This window comes from Plectropomus leopardus, chromosome 6 (assembly GCF_026936395.1).
Source record: "Plectropomus leopardus strain MGB_pleo_1.0 chromosome 6, ASM2693639v1, whole genome shotgun sequence".
NCBI lineage: Eukaryota > Metazoa > Chordata > Actinopteri > Perciformes > Serranidae > Plectropomus > Plectropomus leopardus.
This window is the reverse complement of record NC_142181.1, coordinates 25,244,611-25,265,601: the sequence shown is the minus strand read 5'-3', so window position 1 is coordinate 25,265,601 and position 20,991 is coordinate 25,244,611. Positions and strand designations below refer to the sequence as shown.

General features: G+C 40.2%; 1 protein-coding gene across 1 annotated transcript in view; it reads left to right on the top strand.

Annotated features, from left to right (window-relative positions):
• rpa1 (replication protein A1) overlaps window positions 1–20,751 on the top strand; it is a 34,924-nt gene extending 14,173 nt beyond the window's left edge. Inside the window, exons 12-17 of the mRNA XM_042486632.2 lie at window positions 623–771; window positions 8,011–8,137; window positions 11,471–11,647; window positions 12,560–12,667; window positions 13,035–13,121; window positions 19,950–20,751. Of these exons, the coding sequence (XP_042342566.2) occupies window positions 623–771; window positions 8,011–8,137; window positions 11,471–11,647; window positions 12,560–12,667; window positions 13,035–13,121; window positions 19,950–20,054 (753 nt within the window). The 3' untranslated portion in view covers window positions 20,055–20,751. The remainder of the gene's footprint in view (window positions 1–622; window positions 772–8,010; window positions 8,138–11,470; window positions 11,648–12,559; window positions 12,668–13,034; window positions 13,122–19,949) is intronic.
• The last annotated feature ends 240 nt before the right edge of the window (window positions 20,752–20,991 follow it).

The following is a 20,991-nucleotide window of genomic DNA, read 5'->3' as shown; positions in this document are numbered from 1 at the left end:
CCAATGTATAGGCTCCACCCAAAGGTAAAAGTGAAACTTAAGGTCCACCTGGTGTTATTTTCTGGTGATACAGATGGTTCTACAGTATTTTAAGATGATTTTCTTTATAATGTTTTCTCCTTTTTGTAACTAGTTGTTAAATCTGTCTGATATCAGGTATCTCACCGGGACTCTCCCTCCTCTCGTAGATCATGTGCAGGCCACTTGCCATGTGGAATTTCAATTTTATTGAGTTAATGTGGTTTTGTTGACACTCTCGCGTTGTGACGCTTCGAAAAGTTCCAATCCAGAGAAGTTTTAAAGTGGTGCATTATAGAAGTATAAACTCCATGGGAGCTGTGCTGTTTAAATGTTTTTATAAGGATTTGATGCCGTTTTCCTAAAAAGTGTGCACGGAGGATAACATAACTGACTTGCACAATATGAAATAATATTTTAAAATGAATAATTTGCTTTTAACAAAGTTCTTGTTAAGTCCTTGGAAGAAGTACTTGAAACTCATTGAATTTTCATTTAATATTGTCTGTCTGAACCCTGAACAAAATAAATTAAACCCAGACAGATGCTTCTTACAACAAAGTTTTAATGAGTGTCCTTTTTCCATATGTCTTGTTTTGTGTAGGCAGAAAAGTTTGAAGGCTCTGGACAGCCCATTGTGGCCATTAAGGGGGCGAAGCTTTCAGACTATGGAGGCCGGTCCCTGTCTGCATCTTTCAGCAGCACCCTGATGATCAACCCAGACATCCCTGAGGCTTATAAGCTCCGAGGCTGGTAAGTGAGCCTGAGGGTCATAGATAATGCACTGCTCGTGTGTTCTAGCAATTGCATACTCACGACAAAATGCTTTCATAGCAGGTATGAAACATGGTATACATTTCAGGCCAGGAGGCTTATTCTTATTTATTTCACCCGCTGTGAGATAACTTCTGGCATGCAAGCATTACTGCTGAAATTGAAGAACTTGAAGGATTTAAATGGTTGTGAGTGTGCATGCTCTGGTTCTCATTGTCAAGATTAGTTTTCCCCCATTAGCCACAATGTGGGGGGTTGCTTCAATGAAGCATTACATATAAATGGAAATCATACTTAATCTGTGGAAATGCGTTTTTTACTCCTCTAATCGCCTTTCCAGATGAAATGAAATCCAGACTAATTTCTGTGTGATTATGTTGATTGTAGCATTTCTTGTGGCTTTGTGTGTGTGTGTGTGTGTGTGTGTGTGTGTTTGTGTGTGTGTGTGTGTGTGTGTGTGTGTGTGTGTGTGTGTGTGGTGTTGTGTGTGTGTGGTGTTGTGTGTGTGTGTGTGTGTGTGTGTGTGTGTGTGGTTGGTTGTGTTAGAGTGTACATGGTTATGTTTGTGGTTGTGTAGTGTGCACACGTGTTCCTTCATGTTTGTTATCACTTGAACACACAGGGTTATGGCCAAATTAGCCCAGCTATCTTTGTCTTTGAAATCAGAGTGGTTATCTGTGCACATGTAGTCATGCATATTGAACAAATGTTGATTTTATTAGAAGTATTGGAGCTAAATGCAGAGCTGTAGGATAGTACGCACACACAATTAAGGCACGTGACTCTATTCCTTGAAGATTTTCTGTCGGCTTTTCTTGCATAAAAGAGAGAAACATTTAAGACTCGAGCTTTCATCTTTTATTCAGCTCACGTGCCAGTTCCTCGATTTTCCAAATTATCACCTCTCCCTGGTGTGCAGCAAAAATAATCATGCACTGTATGTATGTTTTTTGCCAGGGGTAAAATGAATTTTCTGTTATTTTGTTATCTATTTTTAAACAAAGACATCCCCCTGTCAGTGTGTGATGACAAGGTTTATTGGGACAGGTTGGCACATGATTGACAGATGAGGCAGTGCTCTCATGGACCGCAGTCGGGGGTTGATGCGTAACTTCGCATCAGCGCTGTGGCACTCTGATTGATCTGTCCTTATAGATCGTACTTAAACAGGCGGGTTCTGCCCCTCCTCTCTGACATGAAAGCAGATGTCTGTATTTGTGAGTGGAGATCTAATCGATTTCGTCCAAAGAGTTTCATTTATTTACCTCCCAATACCACTGCCCGCTCTGCTCTAAGGAATAAAGACGGTAAACCCTTCAAGTTTATTTTGTGACCAGTCCAGTGGAGTCTCTTTTTCTGCTTTGACAAATGCGGCTGCAAGTATTTATGCATGTTCAGAGGACCTGATCTGCATAATCAACGCAGTGAAATGTGACTCGACTCTGCAGGTGAAAAAGAGGCAAATTATAGAATATGCTCAAATGTGCCTCTTTTATCAGATAGTTTTTGGCACTGGCTTCTGGCTCTTCTGAATATATTTTCTTCTTTTATTTCATTTCTCAGAATGCCAACTACTGTGAACTGCTTTTTGTGACGGGATTATTTTATATCTGCGTCATGATCGAAAGAGCTCTATTATCGGCACCACTCCTGGGTCTTCTGCTTTCTTTTACCTGAACACCATTAAGTCCTAAAATATGTTTCCTCATCCCTGCTGGAGCATAGGCTTTTAAGACTTCCTGTGCCTTCTTCTGTTTAATGACAGAAAGTTGTCCCCACGTTCTCCTGTCACTTCTCACTTGGACAACCAGAGATAATGATCTCTAAATTCTTCCGTTGCTTTATCCACTGTAGAAGAGCAGTTTGCTCATGTGGGTCCTCTTTGGACAATGGGTTCCTGCAGGTTTGCAGCCATCCACTAATGAACAGTTTAAAAGTCACAGATGGATTGACTTGGATCGAGAGTAATGAGTCAGGTTTGGCTTCCTTCCAAGTGAGAGGCATGGTGAAGACGGGATCGTTATGCAGCATGTCTGAGGGCTGTGTCCCCGCCAGCCTCGTGCTGTGAAGCTGATGGAGAGAATGGCCTCTTTAGTTATTTATCTTTTGTTTTAGTGCTGCAGCACAGAGATGATATCTTAAGATGATGACAAAAAATGTCAGTGTGTGTATTAAAAGGAAGACTGCCAGCTTTTTAATACATAGTGTGTGTTTTGTTGTGCTGGTGATAAGTCTGGCTCTCAGGATGGTAGCCGTCTACAAGTGTGTCCCCTAATAGTTCTATAAGCTAAGATGTGAATTATAGATAACGGAATAAGGAAGCACATCAGCTAAACTCTGAATGATGATAATTTTTAATCTTGCACAGAAGAACCTAAAGCTTTTTACTCCCTCAGCCAAAGACTTGCCTTTACTATACAGCCAAGGCTGCTGAAACATCATTGTTTTACTCATGCAGAGGCGTCTTAATTTGATTGTGTTTTGGCGCAGACCTTTGGGACTCCCTCAAATGAATAGTCTATCCTTGGTGGGCTGTTGACTCAAACTCATGTCGAGTATTAGTGGTGCCGCTCAGCACTTTCCAATGTGCTTATAAATAAGAATGCAGCACTAATTATCTTGATCTTGGGTTAATCTAGGGTCTTTGTGTGTGTGCACCGTATGCTCTCACCCTCTTTTCTAGATTTATTGACACAGGTTGCCAACTTGATATTAAACCTACACTAAGATCCTTTATGTGGAGATAATTAGTGTAAAAAATCTGGTTTGACATTCACCCTTTCATCCATCTAACTGTTAAGATGCAGTTGTCCATTAGGGGGCAACAGCACATTTAGAGACAGTCATGCTGCCTTTTTCCATTCTGTCACTTTTCTGTTAACTACATTTTGTCATAGTTATTGTCAGTCGACCTCAGACATTCACAATGGACTCATTTAGTCACACACTGACATTTCCTCCGTCTTCCTTATCATGACTCTGGTATTTCCATACATACAGGCTACAGCACATAGTTGTGATAGTAATTATGTCAGCCCAGAAGCAAATAAGCTGTTACACGGTAGTCTTATGAACTGGATCCCTCAGTATTTAATGACTTGTTATTTTACCTAAATGTTTACCTGTGCTATAAGAAGTGGCAGAATTACTTGCTGAATTATTGGTGTTGAGTTATTAGCTGAATTGAAATGGTAACTGAATGAATTTTTCGGGACCAAATTTGATAACAAGTGTCTGACAAAGTGAAGAATTCTTCTCTATGATGGCACTCTCGCTCGTTTCAGTCAACACTGTCAGCCTTGAATCAGGACACTCTACCTCAGATACCTTACTCGATCTGTTTTCTAGCAGCCTGAGTTGTCATTTTATTAGCACTAAGTTACATGAAATTTTGATGGAATAAGTGTTAAGTTGAAATAGCAAAAATGCCAAATTATTTTCTTGTTGCAGCTTCTCAAATGAGAGGACTTGTTGATGTCTTTGTCATATGTAAAAGTAAACTGATTATCATCAGGTTTTAGAAAATTATTGTTGCAGCGTTTTTTGACTTTTCATAGACACATTTTGCTACATATATCAGACATAGAATTACAACTTCTATGTTTTTCTAAATCAAAATACTCTGGAAGTTACTTAAAGAAGGTTTTTTAAAGATGTGAACTGTCAACCCGGCTCAGAGAGAATAATAACTTGGTCAATACAACATCCCTTATTCATGCTGATATGTATTTAAAAAAGCAAAATCACAGGTTAGCAGGATGTTCAGTTTGGCTCACTGCTCTATTTAAATTCTGTTTTACCAGGAAAAAACTGCAATAACTTTCTGTTCTGTTTTTCCATGATATACTTGCTCTCTGCAGCTCTGTATAGGACAAACTCATTAAAATTCAACTATTGTGACACGGCAGTGAGAGTCAGTCTACCGATGCATGCAGAACTGTCCTAGGGTGCAGGAATTACATGTAAACGTTTGATAGCTGTGTTCTCGCTCTTTTATTTTGCAGTGTTCTTACATAAATGCTTTTACAATTGCAGCCTGAATGATCTGCTCATTATGACAAGAAAGAAACTGTCACTATGCCAAAATGAGAATGAAGCAGAACATCAACATTTTACATGTATTTAACTAATTATTTGGTATAATTTCAAAGAATACTTCACCTTTCAAATGACCATTTATACATCGGTTACTTACCCTGTGTTGTGCTGAATTCATGAATAAAAGTCATGTGGGACCACGTGAGACATGCGATTACAAACACACAACTGCTCAGTGCTTCCTAAACACATTGCATAACCTATACGTTTGTTAACGGATGTTTCAGTGTAGTTTTTCTGTTTTCAAACATGACCTCCCTCTTTATTTCAGTTCTCCATTTTTGGATTTTCGTTCATCGAAATAGTGTAACAATGTTTTTATAACAAGCTCTGTGTAACACACGGTGAGAAATTGATACACAAATGGTCTTTTGGAGGGTGAAGTATTCCTTTAAGTTACTAGTAGATCGATGTTTGACTCCATGTCACTCAGATGAGATGGCAGACATGATGTCACACATAACACGGAGTAATCTTGTTTGTGGCGTGTTTGCTACTCCAACCCAAGCATTAGATATTATAGTCTTGGCCCGAAGCGGACAACTCTACTTACTTGCCCATTCTCCCCTCACGTCTCTCCCCCGACACGTCTCTGCTCCTACCTTGTCCTTGTTCATTGACGCAGTGACATTTGACATGTCTATGGCATGCACATGCATGTCAACATGCCAACCCCCAGTCATGTGTCACAGTCTTCCTTCAGATAGTTTGTCTCACTGAAGCCATGCTGCTGCAAACTGGGATCTGCCTGCTTTGAGTTAACTGTTGCTCATTTTCTGCCAGATCTAATTCGTCCTCTCCTTCTGTCCTTCATCACGATCCCTGTCCACCATTCCGTTTTTGTTTCCTGTGCTCCTGGACACCTCTGTGATAAAAACTGCAGCAACTTTTAAAACAGGATGTCACGGCGGTATCTTGAGTGTTTTACAGTCCTTGTGGGTACCTGTCAAATCACATGTCCAGAGGAGCCATGCAACGCTGTGAAGCCTAATTCATCTGCAGTCTTACCTTTTTAAAGTGTAATGCATCTCAGATATGTTGTCACTACATTCTTCTCCTCTGTAGAAAATCTGTCTTAGCAGAGATGTTGAGCCATGGCAGAGGATGGTATGTCCATTTTGTCTGATTTGATTTGTCAGAATGTCATTTAAGTTCCTAACTGGCTGCAGGCACAATTAAAGCAAAGCGGTGCTGGTAAACTAGAGTGGAATCTGGTGCCACCATAAAGAATTGCTCACATTTGTCAATAGGTGTGGGAAATTGGCAGCCTGTGTGTTGCTCTGGCCACAGTCGGAAGCGTTAATGGGGATATTTTCAATTAGTCATGCCTCCAGGAGCAGGGCCCGCTCTCACCGTATTTACAACCCGGCCTCCCCATTGTGCGCCACTCTGCCTTGTGGCCAACAGATTAGTAGTCTCTATTGATCTCTGTGACCATTTTAAACTGACTCCCCCCCCACTCTCTCTCTCTCACACACACACACACACACACACACACACACACACACACACACACACACACACACACACACACACAACTGCATGTTACCTCCAACCATCTCTCTTCTCCTTCCATCCTGCCTCTCCTCTTCTTCTTCCTATTGTCTTCCCTGAATTACCGAGAACATTGGGTGAAAATGGTTTTTTGATATCACCGTAACAGCCCTGACCCTGGCCAGCTCATCTGTCCCTCTGCCGTTGATTCATTTCACAAGCCTCTCAGCCTGCCTTGCTCTCAGCTGAGCCATCCTTGCTTTGACAAACACAAATGGATGCTCTGCTTTGAACAAGATTTTTTTTTTTTGCTAACTGTTAAATGGGCAGCCTGCCGTCTGTTGACAGCCATGTTAACAGCAGAGTATTGTGTATCCTACTTTGGTCTTGATGTTTTAAAATGAATAAAGCTGCAGTCCAGAAGGCTTCAGCATGCCAACAGTATAAATCTCTAAAGTGGAAAAACAGCTTTCTTAAAACAGTTTTCATCTATGTAAATGTGGTAATGTACTGTAGAATTGAATATTTACTGAACTTTGTCACTTGACAAAATGAATAGGCAGCTAGTTAGATAATTAAGCATTTAGAGACTCTTAGTTAGGGTTGTGGGGGATCTATTGGCATAAATGGAAAATAATATAATTGTTGTCTATTAGTGTATGATCAACTGAAAATAAGAATTATTATGTTTTTGTCACCTTAGAATGAGCTGTTTACATCTACAGAGAGAGCTGGTCTTTGTCCACATAAATTACAATCTTGTGTTTCTACAGCAGCCGAGAATGGACAAACTAAACTCTGGCTCTGGGCCATTCATGTTTTTGCGTCAGCCACTGTAGTTAGCAGCCCCTCCACGATGAGCAGCATGGGAAAAAACACTGATATGTACCATTAACTGTTTTGTTCTGTGTTTTTGCTGGTTTAAAGCTCATGTTTTGGACAGGACGAGACCTCTGCAGATAATGTGGTTCCCAGTAAAAACCTGCTGAATGTCTGGATCTCTAATTATCAGAGAAAAAAGATAAGCATATATTAGCAGGTGCTGGGCGTCTCAGATGAGCCAAACAGTGTTGGAGACATGCTGATTTTTTTTTTTTTTTACGCGAAACTATTCAGCATTTTAATCACCTGTTCTGTTTATTTTGGAGAGTAAGAGACCTCTGCGGAAAATTCGACTTCCCATTAAAAACCTCCTTAACAATGAAGAGTGAAAGAATTCTTACCAGGAGAAGTTTCAGCTGGTTGCAATCTGCAATCCTCACCGCTAGATGACACGAAATTTTATAGTATTACAGATTGCTCCTTTAAGTGAAAAGGTAAAACATTCAATTGTTTCTGAAACATGAATATTTTCTGATCATTTTGGTCCTCTGTGGTAAACTTACATCTTGGTTTTGCACTTTTAGTTAAATTAAAAAAACAGACAGGAATATGCTAGCTTGGCCTTGATGTGCATTTTTCTTTCTTTTTTTCCAAATTCTTATGGACCAAACTGTTGATCAGGGAAATAATTGACACATTATTGTATAAAGTATATCATCATTAGTTGCAGTCCTACAGATGCACTAGGTTGACTGTGACTGGGGACAAATTAGCACTGGCTGGTGTTTCTTCTCTCTCACATAGGTATGACAAGGAGGGACATGCTATGGATGGACAGTCCCTGACAGAGATGAGAAGCAGCGGTGGAGGACTCACCAACTGGAAGACTCTATCTGACGTTAAGACGGAGCACCTGGGACACGGAGACAAGGTACACACATGCTCAGCGTTGCCTTGACACACTCATACATTCAAGATATGGTAACCCCAGAAACATTGCTATTCAAGGATAATTCTTTGAAGATATTCAAGGACAAACTGAAAGACCGGCTTTGAATCCCAAACAACAAATATGAAAGTGTTCACAGTCGAGCTGCATTTGTTATTAAAGCCCACAGTACACATTGTCTATACACTGTCGCTACAATGTAACCTTGTCATTCGTAGCTCTGCTTTGCAAGAGGTGCTTTTTTGCTGAGAGCCAGTGTAATGAATCTTTATAATCATTGACTCATAAAATCACTGCACCACCAGGTATGTGTGCTTAAAAATCAGATCCTGATCTTCTGCTCATTAATCCCACTGTATAGTGGGTGTCCTCTCACAGTCCCAGTGTATGTTCACAGTGAAAACCACATTCATCTCCGGTATTGATTACTGAGATTACATAGGCTCTATTCTTTGCCCTCTGTAATGAAATTACTGCCCTCAGATAAGTTAAGTAATGTGTGCTCTTTAATTTCCTCCTTTTTTTCATTTTTACCATTGAGGGAAATGGTGCTCACAAAAGTGTAGAAATTGTCTGATGTGACCTGAGCAGGGATCTTAACTTGTGTAATTTAACATCATTTAACATACTCTGCACATTATTAATCATCACAGTATGATGAAAATATCCCATTAAGACTATAGGACAATTAATAGATACAAGTGTTTATGACAGGGCACCAAGAAGAGCTATTATGCTCTATTGTCTATTTGGAGGCTCAGAGAAGACTTAATTCCTTAGAAAACAAAGAAAAATGCAAAAACAAATGGATTAAACCAGAGCAACAGTTAGTTGTAAATCTCAATTCAGTGTAAAATATGTTTTGTTAAATGAGTAATTTCAGGATTTGTATGCAGTGATGAAACTGCATGTGCTCGTCTGCTGCCTGAGGCTGCGAATGACCCCGTCCTACTTGTGTTGCCCTCGTAATTCTCTCTTCTAAGGCCACAACTGCAGATTTCCCGGTCACAGACAGTAAACGGCTTATTGCTCTTCCTTATGCTTCTTTTAGTACAGCCACCTCAGCTTTTCTATCATCTGGAGGCCTACATTGAGCTTAAGCAGTCCAATCTATTTTTTTCCTTCTACCCCCAAATCCTTTACTGTAACCATTAGCCCCCTGTCAGGTGCAGGGCTTCTTGTGGCATGAGCTCCCTGCTGTTTGGGAGGAAAGGTTTGACCCTGGGCTGTGGAGGCTCTTGCTCTGCCTCAGCATGTCGTGTGATGAGGCCCGGTACTGACAAAGGAGCTGAGCCAAGGCCGTCCTCAACCCCTCTGAGACATCTCATACACAGGGGCATGGGGGTCAGACCTCTCAAGCGCCTCCCCCCACCTAACCAAAGGCTGTTGCCATTAATTGTGCCTGTCACAAAGTTTTTGTGTCACAATCTCAAGTTTCCACATTGCTCCCGTGCCCTCTCTGACAGTAAGTGGTCACCCTCCTCTCGCTGGCTTGACAACGCATTTGTAAAGGCCCGTGACAGTGGCGAGAAACAAGTTCCTCTTTCATCTTCCCACTGCGGCAGCCCCGGTCAGTCACACATTAATTGAAGAGGTATTTACTTGATTAATTGCACCTCTTTTGGAAATGCAGCAAGGGTTGATGTCTGGGTTGTTTTTGGTAAATCAAAACAGTAATTAAAAAAAGCATAGCCAGCGGCTCCTGGTGTTGGAACAGGATGATTTTCTCCTATTTTGTTGCTGTCACTTACCACCCTCTTAAGGGCTTTTTGTTGATCCAAAATGACATGGAATATCAATTGTCCTGTTTTAGAAGTTAATTGGGGTCGTATTCTTTTTGCATACTAACGCAGTGGTCAGTGCTCTGAGAAGAGAGGGGAAAGAATTGGTTTTCATTGTGTCTTTGGAAGATATTCCAAACTGTTTTCCTGTTTATTATTATGGTTTTTTTTTTGTTTTTTTTTTAGCAAATGTTAGAGACTTTAGTGAGATGTTTTTTAAAGCCCAGTGAGTTTACCACTCAGCAAAGGATCTTTTGACTGTGTGAACCAAGGAAAATATAAAAGAAGGAAAGGTTATGACGTCGGAGACAGCATTTGACGAGTCAGACTCAGTTCTGTTCAAAATCAAAATCACACTATGACCAATTATATCTTTGTTTCAATTTTGACTGAAAAATCTCTCCATCAGATTAAAAAATACACATTATGTAATGCTTGCTTATGTTTGTTTTTTTTGTTTTTTTTTAATGTGAATATGCACATTTGTTTTCCTTGTTTTTGGTCTCCAAACCAAATCCGACTCATTCCAGCAACTGCAATTCAAGCTCCTGTTTGGTCCAAGATAACATTCCATCATAATACGTAAACAGACTTTGAACTGCTGTGCCCGCCCCATTGGCTCCAATAGGACTGACACCAAAGTCTGGCTCGTCTCACACTGTCACTGATGTCATGACATTTCCTTCTTTTAAATTTTTCTCATTGTCAACCAGAATGTCAAGATCACTGAAATATTTAAACAATGCTTCTTAATTTTTTCCCAGCCCTGTGGAAAAACTAATTACACATGACTGTGGTCTAAAGCGTTTCTTCACATTTAACATAATTGCATTTACATAGTGGCATTAATAATTGGCTGATGTATTTGGGTATTATTGCACCGAACTGGCAGGCCTGTTGCTCTGCTCCTTGACCCTGAACAGGCACCTTTAGCCTTTTATCAAAGCGTGCAGGGGCCCAGTCTCCTCTCTGTTGTCACAGCCAATGCTGAGGTTATTAAGAGAGGGACACTCTGTCCAAAACGATTAGCTGTTAGGGTGCAACAACTATCCGTTGTGTGCAGTATGTAATATAACTTTTCATCCCTTCATTACAACACACCCAGAGCTACTTTCTTTATTCACCTATTTCTATGAAATGTGTGTCTTTCGGTCAGGTGTTTTCCTACCAACTACGAGTGTTTTCTGAAGGCTGTTTATGTGCAGCCGATTTTAAAGTTTGCCTATTTGCCACAAGCACTCCCTCAGTAGCTTGCATTGGTGTCAGAGCCATGAGGATTCTGTTTCAGAGTGCAACTTGTGCATCTGATACACAATTCTGGCAGCTCACATACACCATTTTATGCTCCTTAAAATGTCATCTTAATGTTAATTTCATGCGGTTTATTCCTGGTTTTCAACAGTCAACATATTTCACATACAAAACACAAAGGTCGTGAGGGAGAGGAGACATCGAGTCAGGAGCACATTCAAGTAGCATTATTCAGCACTGAACTTTTGTTTATATGAATATTTGTTTATGTTCCCTTTTTTAGGCAGACTACTACACCTGCATCGCTACCATAGTGTACCTGCGCAAGGAAAACTGCCTTTACCAGGCCTGTCCCAGCCAAGACTGCAACAAAAAAGTGATAGATCAACAGAATGGCATGTACCGCTGCGAAAAGTGTGACAAAGAATTCCCCAACTTCAAGTACCGCCTCATCCTTTCTGTAAGTGACTTGGCATTGGCTTCCCTAAAACTTGTGACTCTCATTCGGCTGTGCCACACATGCACTCACACACAAGCATATATGCTAATGCACATATCTTAAAGGCCTGTTCTTCCTGCTTAGTCTTGAGCAGATGCCTCTGCTGAGGCTATGCGTATCATCCTCCTAGTCCTGTCTTTCTTTTCTCCTGACTCACTGTCCTTATTCTGTCTCCCAGGGCTCAAGCCCTTCTCTCCCCTTATGGCCCACTCCCTCTGGTTTAATATTCCCCCAATCTGCTCTTTGCAGTTAAATTTAGAGACATTTAAAGCCGACTCGGCTGTTTCTGTGACACATCGTAATGAGGACTAATTTTAGATTTTACACTTGCGTTTAAATCAGAGCTATGTCGGGGTAATTGCTGCAGTTCTCTATACTGTGCTGTTAGTCATTTTACAAAAAGTGCAGGGAGGAAGAGAAATACTAGCCCTTTTTATTCTCCACTCATTTGAAAACATTATTTGGAAAGAACAAATAACAACATTAAATGCAAAAACTCACTTAGTCAGCAGCAGAACAATTGCAGCCAGGCATCTAAAATAAGCAGCTTTTTGTTTTGTACCACTCGCCAGCCAACATATTGTTATTCTTCACAAGCTGTAACATAAGCTGTGAATTTGCCTTCCCTGTATGTATCACAAGAACACCATGACTCTGCTCGTGTTGCCGGGCTTGCCAGCAGGATATAGCTAATTAGAGGATGTAATGATTTCTTATGAGCTGAGGGATGTGTTTCTCAAAATACTGCATTTAAGCATCTAGCAGGTGCAAAATTTAAGCAAGAGTGCATTGATCTATACTTGTGTGTGCGTGTACGCATCTAACTTTTCTTCCTCTTCACTCCTTCCTTTTGTTTTCTACACAATTCGACAGGCCAACATTGCAGATTATGCAGACAACCAGTGGGTGACTCTCTTCCAGGAGAGTGCAGAGGCCATCCTGGGCCAGAACGCAGCTTACCTGGGGCAGCTCAAGGACTCGGTGAGACTCCTGTTTCTGAATATAATACTGGCCTCAGGAAATGGCGAGGGCACAGGTTAAACCGCAGGCTTTGTTACTGCAAAACACACACACACACACACACACACACACACACACACACACACACACACACACACACACACACACACACACACACACACACACACACACACACACACAAATCTGTGTTATAGACACCCACCGTGCTTTCTTTCTTCCAGGCACAATTACTTGGAGAATCACAGGAGTTGTTTGTCAGCGTTCAGTTATCACAGACTTACCTTATTTTACATTTGAAACTAACTTTTGATTAAAAGAATATATGTACTTCTTGAAACAGAGCCAATCATACGTGTCTCAATTTCAGAATGAAGCCGCCTTCGACGAGGTTTTCCAACAAGCCAACTTCAACACTTTTGTCTTCCGCAGCAGAGTGAAGCTAGAAACGTATAACGTAAGTAAAGCAGAAATGGTAATTAGTCTGAGAAAATGCCTGCAAGTTTGTTGCCAACGTAGCATGCTTTGTAGATGAACTATATTGCTGTAACAAAATAAAAATATGCCTATTAATAAGACTGGGAGGGAAATAAAGATGCAGCCTCAATCCCCTGAACCGCCACCATTTCTTTGTGAGCTGAAAATGCATAGCACGTAAACGGGCTCTTTATGTTTTTCCTCCTTGATACTTTCCCTATCCATTAACAAAACTACTCTGCTTTCATTTTGACTGACAGAGCCATGTCTAAAAAAAAAAAATTAAAAAAAAAACCCTTTAAGTGTTGTCCTAGAATGCTGCTCATTTTCAGTGGCTTTGTGAAGGGTGCACACACAGATTAGTCGCGGTCACTATTTCCTGTAGGCCACACAGATAGAGGTTTGTTTTGAGGGAAGCACATAAAAGAATTGATTGGGCTGGGACTCTGAGCAGGAAGTCTGGAGCTGAGCCAGAGGCGGCATCCGCCTTCAACCCACAGAAGAGGCCACTGTGTCTGTCACATTCAGCTCAGCCTCCTAACTGCCAATGGCACTGCTACAAGCATGTATTGGCTGCTGCCTGCAGACCCCATATTCTTTCAACAGAGACACCTGCAACCCCTCTTTCAGTTTATTTTCTCCTTCTCAGTGCTACAAGCTAGCCATTGTGCTGTACTCTCATATTTTGTCATGGGCACAATGTTGTAAGTGCTTGATGTTGCACAAAGCCAGTTAATGATACCCATCCATCCTGATGCATCACCTACGACAACTCAAGTTTTGACAGAAACTTTGTAACAAGGTTTATCAGAGCAGTTTGATTCAGTCGAGAACCTTTAACAGTCTCTGAGGAGTTTGATGAAATTATCCCTTACAATGACATTAAAACAGTAAGACAGACTGTCAGCACATTTAAAGGTCTCCCTAGCTATGCCTAATGTTGTGAAGGTGAACATCAGATGTTTAGACTTTATGCATACATTTCCAATACTAAAGGTGAAACTAGATGATTTACTCAGAAGAATATGTTGATAATCAAATGTTTGTCATTTTTTTGGCAAATTAACCAAAATCTGTCTTGTTCCAGTAGTAAACTGTGACATTTGCTGCTTTTCTCCATTTTATGTCAGTGAATATGTCTGGTTTGGACTGATCGTTGGTCAAAATGAGCAGTTTGCGGCCGTCAGTTAGTGACAGCATTTTCACAATTTTCTGACACTTGATAGACTAAAGAATTGAACCTAAATTAATTGAAAGAATAATCCTTAGTTGTCCTATACTATGTATTACATATAGCTAAGTATATATCACATCACTGTGATGTTATGCTCACAATAGTCACTTCAAGGTAGACAAGTGGAAATTGATTTAGATTGCCCTCCAGCTGTTTTCGAGATTGTTGCGGCCTGATCTCACCAGCGCCTTCGTATAAACAAAAAGTGATGGTGATGCATGTGACATTGTGGGCTCAAGTGAAAATTGCAAAAGTAGTTGTAACGCTGTCACAGATGCTGAGCAGCATTTGCTCAGCACCATATCATTTTATGTATGTGACGCGGCAGTTTCTACCTGCAAGTTATTGTAAACAAACGTTTTTGTCTATAGATAACAACTTGATTAGGATCACAATTACATATAAGACAATGACTACAGTTGTCATAAAGAATTATCTGGATTTACTTAGTATCAGAATCAAATGAAAGTGTTAGGATGCTCTATCATTTGTTGCTCGACATCACACTGAACAAAAAACCTCAGCTGAGCAAGACCATCTAAATGAGCAAAACCAAGACACTGTTGAAGGAGCCTAGTGTCCCAGTAAGGATCAAAACTGCATTCAATTTTAATTAATGTCATTCTTGCATCAAAGATGCTCAAATAAATATGCGTAAAGCCTTTCAAAGGATAAAGACGGGATGCCACTGAGAACCAGAAACTGTGCTACTTGATATAGTTTTCTTGCTATTACACCAAAACACAGTGATTTGTTACAGTGCATTTATCAAAACAAGTGTGATGCATCATGTAATTATTTTCACACAAATCAATATAAAAGTAGAATTTTAGCATTCAGGATATTTATCATAATTGATATTCTGTGTAGGTAATTGTGTTATAACTCTCAAAATGTCAGCAGGCAAATTACTTTATAACTATAAATGTGTTGCTGCTGTCAGAAAGCAATCTTTTAAATATTACCACTCAGTACTGGACTCTTTGACAGTCTTAAATCTTTAACTTGCCTGACAGCAGGAATGTTTGCTTGCAGCTATGATCCAAACTGCTGTGCTGTTATTAAGGTCTTATTGTCCCCGTAGGCTGTGTCTAGACATTGTAACTGATTTAAGTGTCTCAAAAGGATGACACTGATGAAAAAGCTGATATTGAACATTCAAGGCTTTTCATTGCAGCACTGGCCCAGTCTTGACCACTGCAGGCCCAGTCTCAAATCAGAGTCAGCTGATATTTTCTCATTTCACCCTTAAATCCGGTTACATTATTCTGGGGCGATGGTGCAGGTTGAGTCTGTGAGTGTAGAGAGTGGGAAAGTGATTCCCAACACAAGTTTAAGTCCTGCTGGTTTTCCATTCGACTTAAGACCTACTGCACTTGACCAGTTTTCCAGGGCTGGTTAAAAACCACTGATTCAGCATTAAATGCAATGATCAAATACACAGCCAACACATAGGTTAAAGGATTTAAAGTGAATATTATATAACCCTAAACACTCTTTGAGAAATAAAATATTTTCAAAGTATGAGATGGATACTTTTCCCTTGGCTGTTGTTTGTTTTTAAGTGTCCCTGGCGAGTTTAAAGCTGTTAGAAAAAGGTCACACTGGAATCAATTTATGTGTGTGTTGTTCCTTTTGTGCTTTGTGTGTGTGTGTGTGTGTGTGTACACACCCACAGCAGTGGCTGTAGGGGAGGCCAGCACAGGTTGTCCAAGTGTGCATCAACACCCAACTTGGCTGTGTGATGTTGGTAGCTTACAGATTCACACACGGCTAATTTTATTCACCCACTCATCAACGAAAATCATCTTTTGAACATCCCTGTCAGTGTGTATGGTAGTTGTAGGATGCCACAAAACCACTGTCAAAATGCTCTGTTGATACTTAAGTCTTTTCTTTGAGATAAGCAGTAGCTCATTGTCAGTCAGTGGAGGGAAAAAATCCCTGCTGTTATTGTATCATAGATTAAAACCAAATTAATTCACAGAAACTTGCTCTGAAAATTATAGTCATTTTAAATGTGACATGCAATTAAGATTCATGCTGTCTGCTATCATTTAGTGTGTGATTTCACAATTTCAGGAGATCCCACAGAGCAGTAGATGTCATTTAAACATCATCTCCAAGTTTTAGCGCTGTTATAGTCCAGGATTTATCGTCTAGGTATAGTCTGATTTTAGATCATATTTTAAAATAATAATTTGATATATTAAAACAACCTAAAAATCTGTAAATATTTACCAAAAGTACTGCATACCCCTGCATTTACAGTATGGATGTTTGTTTGTTGTCTTATACACAGATTTTGTTTACTCTGTAATCTAGGCTAAGACTAGATGTCTATTAGTCTTTAACTTTTCAACTGTGAATAACCAAAATCTGATCATCTCAATAAATCTAAACATCTGAAGACAAATAAACATATAATAGATTAAATGTCTTTTTTTTTATTATGACATTTACTTCCATTATGCATATATTTAATTTCAAGGCTATAAAACTGGTCAGAAGAGAGAATAAGTTTGCGTTTTTAGCAAAGAGCTGTGCACACCTGTAGGACTCATTAATTACATTAGGTTAAACTAAACTAAATTGGGAGCAAATATGCTTTTTTTCCTTTACATGATGTTTCAATCAAAAATCTGATGGATGTGTAAAAGTGGTTGGCCAGACAGGGTGTGCAGGTAATAACCAGGCTGGGAACACTCAACTTGTTTAGCCTGAGGCCCACTTTTACAAAATGACAAGAGGCCAGGAGCCATTTCATAAACAAACATGAATGATATTATCAGTAAATGTAATAAATGAATGGCTTGTTTTGAACCTTTTGACATTTGGTTTCCTCTGCAAAGAGTTAAATCCAGTTCCAGCTTCCCCACACAGGTCAGGTGTACTAAGAGGGTTTTCTAGGATTTAAGGTAGTGCACTCTGGCACCTTATTTATATTCAGATTACAAATAAAAAAAAATCCCATGGTGAATCAATTTATTTTTCTTGTGAATTAGCAAAGGATCAGCAGGCCTCCGGCACCGTGATATGGAAAGACTTTGCCCGCAGGCTGTAAGCTGAGTGTCCCTGAATGTGGGCTTCACCCTAAAAGGTGCTCTATACGATGCTGAGGATGGTATTGGCTGTACAGGGCTCTTACCTGTGAAATTACAAGCAAACATGAAGGTGGCTGAGTCAAAATTGCAGCCGCTAGCCGGGCGAACACCTCTAAAAGTGCTAAAAACGGCAACAGTACTGACAGAGCTAACAGTATTAACGTGAAGGGGGAACCCAAAGATGGGCGCCGCACTTATCACCAGTAACTGCTGTATGATCACATAAACGAGTCAGTGTATGTCAATCTCTGTGTGTGTTTTCCACTAACATGCATACGTGGCTGGCCCGGCTACCAAAACAAAGACGCTCAGATTAAAGCACACAGACGGAGCATTACTTCATTTTCTGTTCAGGGCGCCAATACTCTCCAATATCTTTTCAAAGCATATTAATGTTCAAAATCTCACATATAAAACCTTTAAGATATTACGTTTGAGACTTCTGAACTGATGATTACATTCAAGTCACAGAGCAAAACATCTCTTTTCCTGAAAGTTAAATCCCTGGCAACCTTCAAGAAACCCAGACGGTCGCTTAACATCACTTAAAGGTGCCCTGTGGAGTTTCCTTGTAAACAAAGTTTGTTTATACTCTCTGTTACCCACCAAAACTTACTGTATGTATCCTTGAGGTCTGACAAACGACTGTGGATGCAGATTCTTACTTTCTATCGTTTGCAAAGCTGTTTTTGCCCCATGCTCTGAATCATACAATGTTTATGTCCATGTTTGCTGGCTGATGATCAGTATAATGGCATGATACACATTCAAAAACATCCTCTCACAGCACTACCAACAGTCCCACACTCCACAGGGTACCTTTAACCAATGCTATGAAGATATTTGCATAATTCTCAAAGACTTCTCTGTCTGTCTGGATCAACATGTAATCCTTTCGCAACCGTTTCCTAAGTCACGGCAAGATAAAAGCCAGAAGTGACATATTCATTCTGTACAATGCAATACCAAAGTTTTATTATCACATTCATTTATCTATATTGATGTGTAGCATGACAGTTCATTCTACTAAATGTCAAACTATAATGATGAAGTTTTTCATTATTTTATATTTTCGTATATAATATGCCCATATTTCTCTTGCATCATACAAAACAAGCACCAGAATTTATAACGGTCTATCCTGGAAGACTGTGGGCTCTCGTCCAAAGGAAGATGATTTACATTTCACCCACTTCAGCTGCAGAGGATTAATGGTGACGAAATGAGTGTAACCTCTGTTTAAATGCAGAGAATAATGGCCCTGGTAGAAATGACCTTCCCATGTCTAGACAGTTGTGGAGGTGGTTATGGCTTTAAAAGCTGCCTCTTTTTTGTGAGACATTCATCTGAATGCCAACACAATTCAGACACCAGACCAAACCTGTCACATTGCCCACTTTGTCATGAGGGAAGGGGAGATGCCTATATATAGTATGTTTGCAGTAGATGTGTTGATAGAGGGATAGATGGTGTGAGTCAACGTATGTAGCAGATCCTGTGTCGTCCATGATTCTGAATCTAAATCAACATTGAACTAATTTTGCACACAATTTGAATGTTTATGGAGAAATCCCTAGTGTTAACATAATATGCCAACATTTATCTACTCTATATTATGTTTACTGGGGATGAATGGTTAAGTGCGGAGAATAAGTTTGACACGTTTCGTGTGTCGGTCTATAGGTTTATTTTGCTACTCTTCAGTTAACTGCACAGTACCAGATCTAGTGGGATCTAAATAGCTGTGCTGCTTATTTGGAGATTACAGTTACAGCGCTATTTCAACTCAACAGCGTTGCTGTGAAAAAATTCCGCTAACCATCTGGTCTCCCCCAAGGTTGCTCGGGTAAGAAGTACCCCCTTACCCTAGCACTGTTAACTGGGCTTTTGTTATCACTGTTAGCTCTGTTAGCACCGTTACCAGTGTCAGCACAGCTAGTGGTGCGAACATACGTTGGTTAACAATGCTGAACGAGTTATGCGTCTTAAAAAGAAAAGCCACTTACTCACCAGGGCTACCTCAGGGGTGAGTGAAGGTAAGCTACCATGTTTCTGCAGCAGCAACCCGCCACCGGGATGGTGTTACCGGCAGTAAAACAGAGCGATCAAAACTAACATTAGCTAATCGGTGGAGACCGAAGAGCGGGCAGTGTGTTTCCACATGCTAACAAAGGCTATCCATTAGCAAAGCCAACAAAAACTTAAATGAAAGGCATCACATTTACATCACAAAACATTTAAATTTGACCACCTCCAAATGGGAAATGTGGCGCTTAAGCTCTTTGAGTAAATGGAAGGCCTCTTGAATTCATGTCCTTTGCATTTCTCCTCAAAAATTAACTTCTTAGTTACCGGTAAATGGGTGTGGGGTATTCGAAGTTATCGATCCAGGAGAAGCACACTGAAAACAGTGCTGAATTTTCAAGCTTGAAATATGTCTTTAATGAGTTTTCTTATGTTTGTGTGACAGGACGAATCCAGGATCAAGGCCACAGTGATGGAGGTAAAGCCTGTTGACCATAAGGACTACAGCAGGAGGCTGATCATGAACATAAGGAAACAGGCCGCTCAGTAGGAACTCATCATTTATGCCAAGTGCTCTTCAGTAGTCTTTTTCATGGTTTGGTGGGTTTTCTTTTGTTTCTGTACAGTCAACAAACAGCTCTAAATGTGTAAGTTTTGCTTCCATAGCATTTGTGTTTTTTCATGTTCATTATCTTTGACCAGCCCTGTAAGTGAGTTATCCTCAATGTCCTGTATCCGTGACTGTTCACCTGTCCTTTGTGAAATTATGATTTGTGGTCTAACTCGTTTTTGTTGGTGAACATCACGGACAAGGATTTCTCTCCTTGTACTTGGGGAAGCAGAGCAGAGAGTGGGTCAGTAAGCCACAAAAGAAACCATCGCTGCGCCTGTCTTAAGTCAGCCGGTTGTTCTGTACAGCGGTCATGTGGGGGTGGTGGCTGCTTTGAGCAGAGGACCAGTACAGTAGCGAGCACTCTTTTCACTTTCTGACGGGCGCTCAAAACGGCTGGGCTGGACCTGCACATCCCTGATAAGACCTTCTACTCTGCCACTCTCTTTTTTGCTCCGTCTCTCACATACTTGCAAACATAAGCACATATACACATGCACAGTGCAAACCTAATGGGAAATGTACTGCAGTCTGTTTAAATAGATAAAAGGTGTTTTCAATGCCTGCACCTTTTTTTTTGTGTTTCGTTATTTTGTTTTCTGTAAGAATTGTGAGAATAAAGATGTTTGTAATCAAATTCTGTTTTATAAAGGATACGTGGTTCTGTGTTAGACACATATATGTAACTGAAGTCTGTAACAGTAATGTGCAAATATGTTGAGCTGACACAACCATCCCTCACAGCAACTGAGCCTCTTACAAGCAAATGAAAACACGAAGTCCAAATTTTTTTTTTTTTTTTTTTAGGAGTTGCACTATATATAGGGGATTTATTCAAGGGCTGCCACACAATGCCCTCTATCTCCCCAGGTTTTAC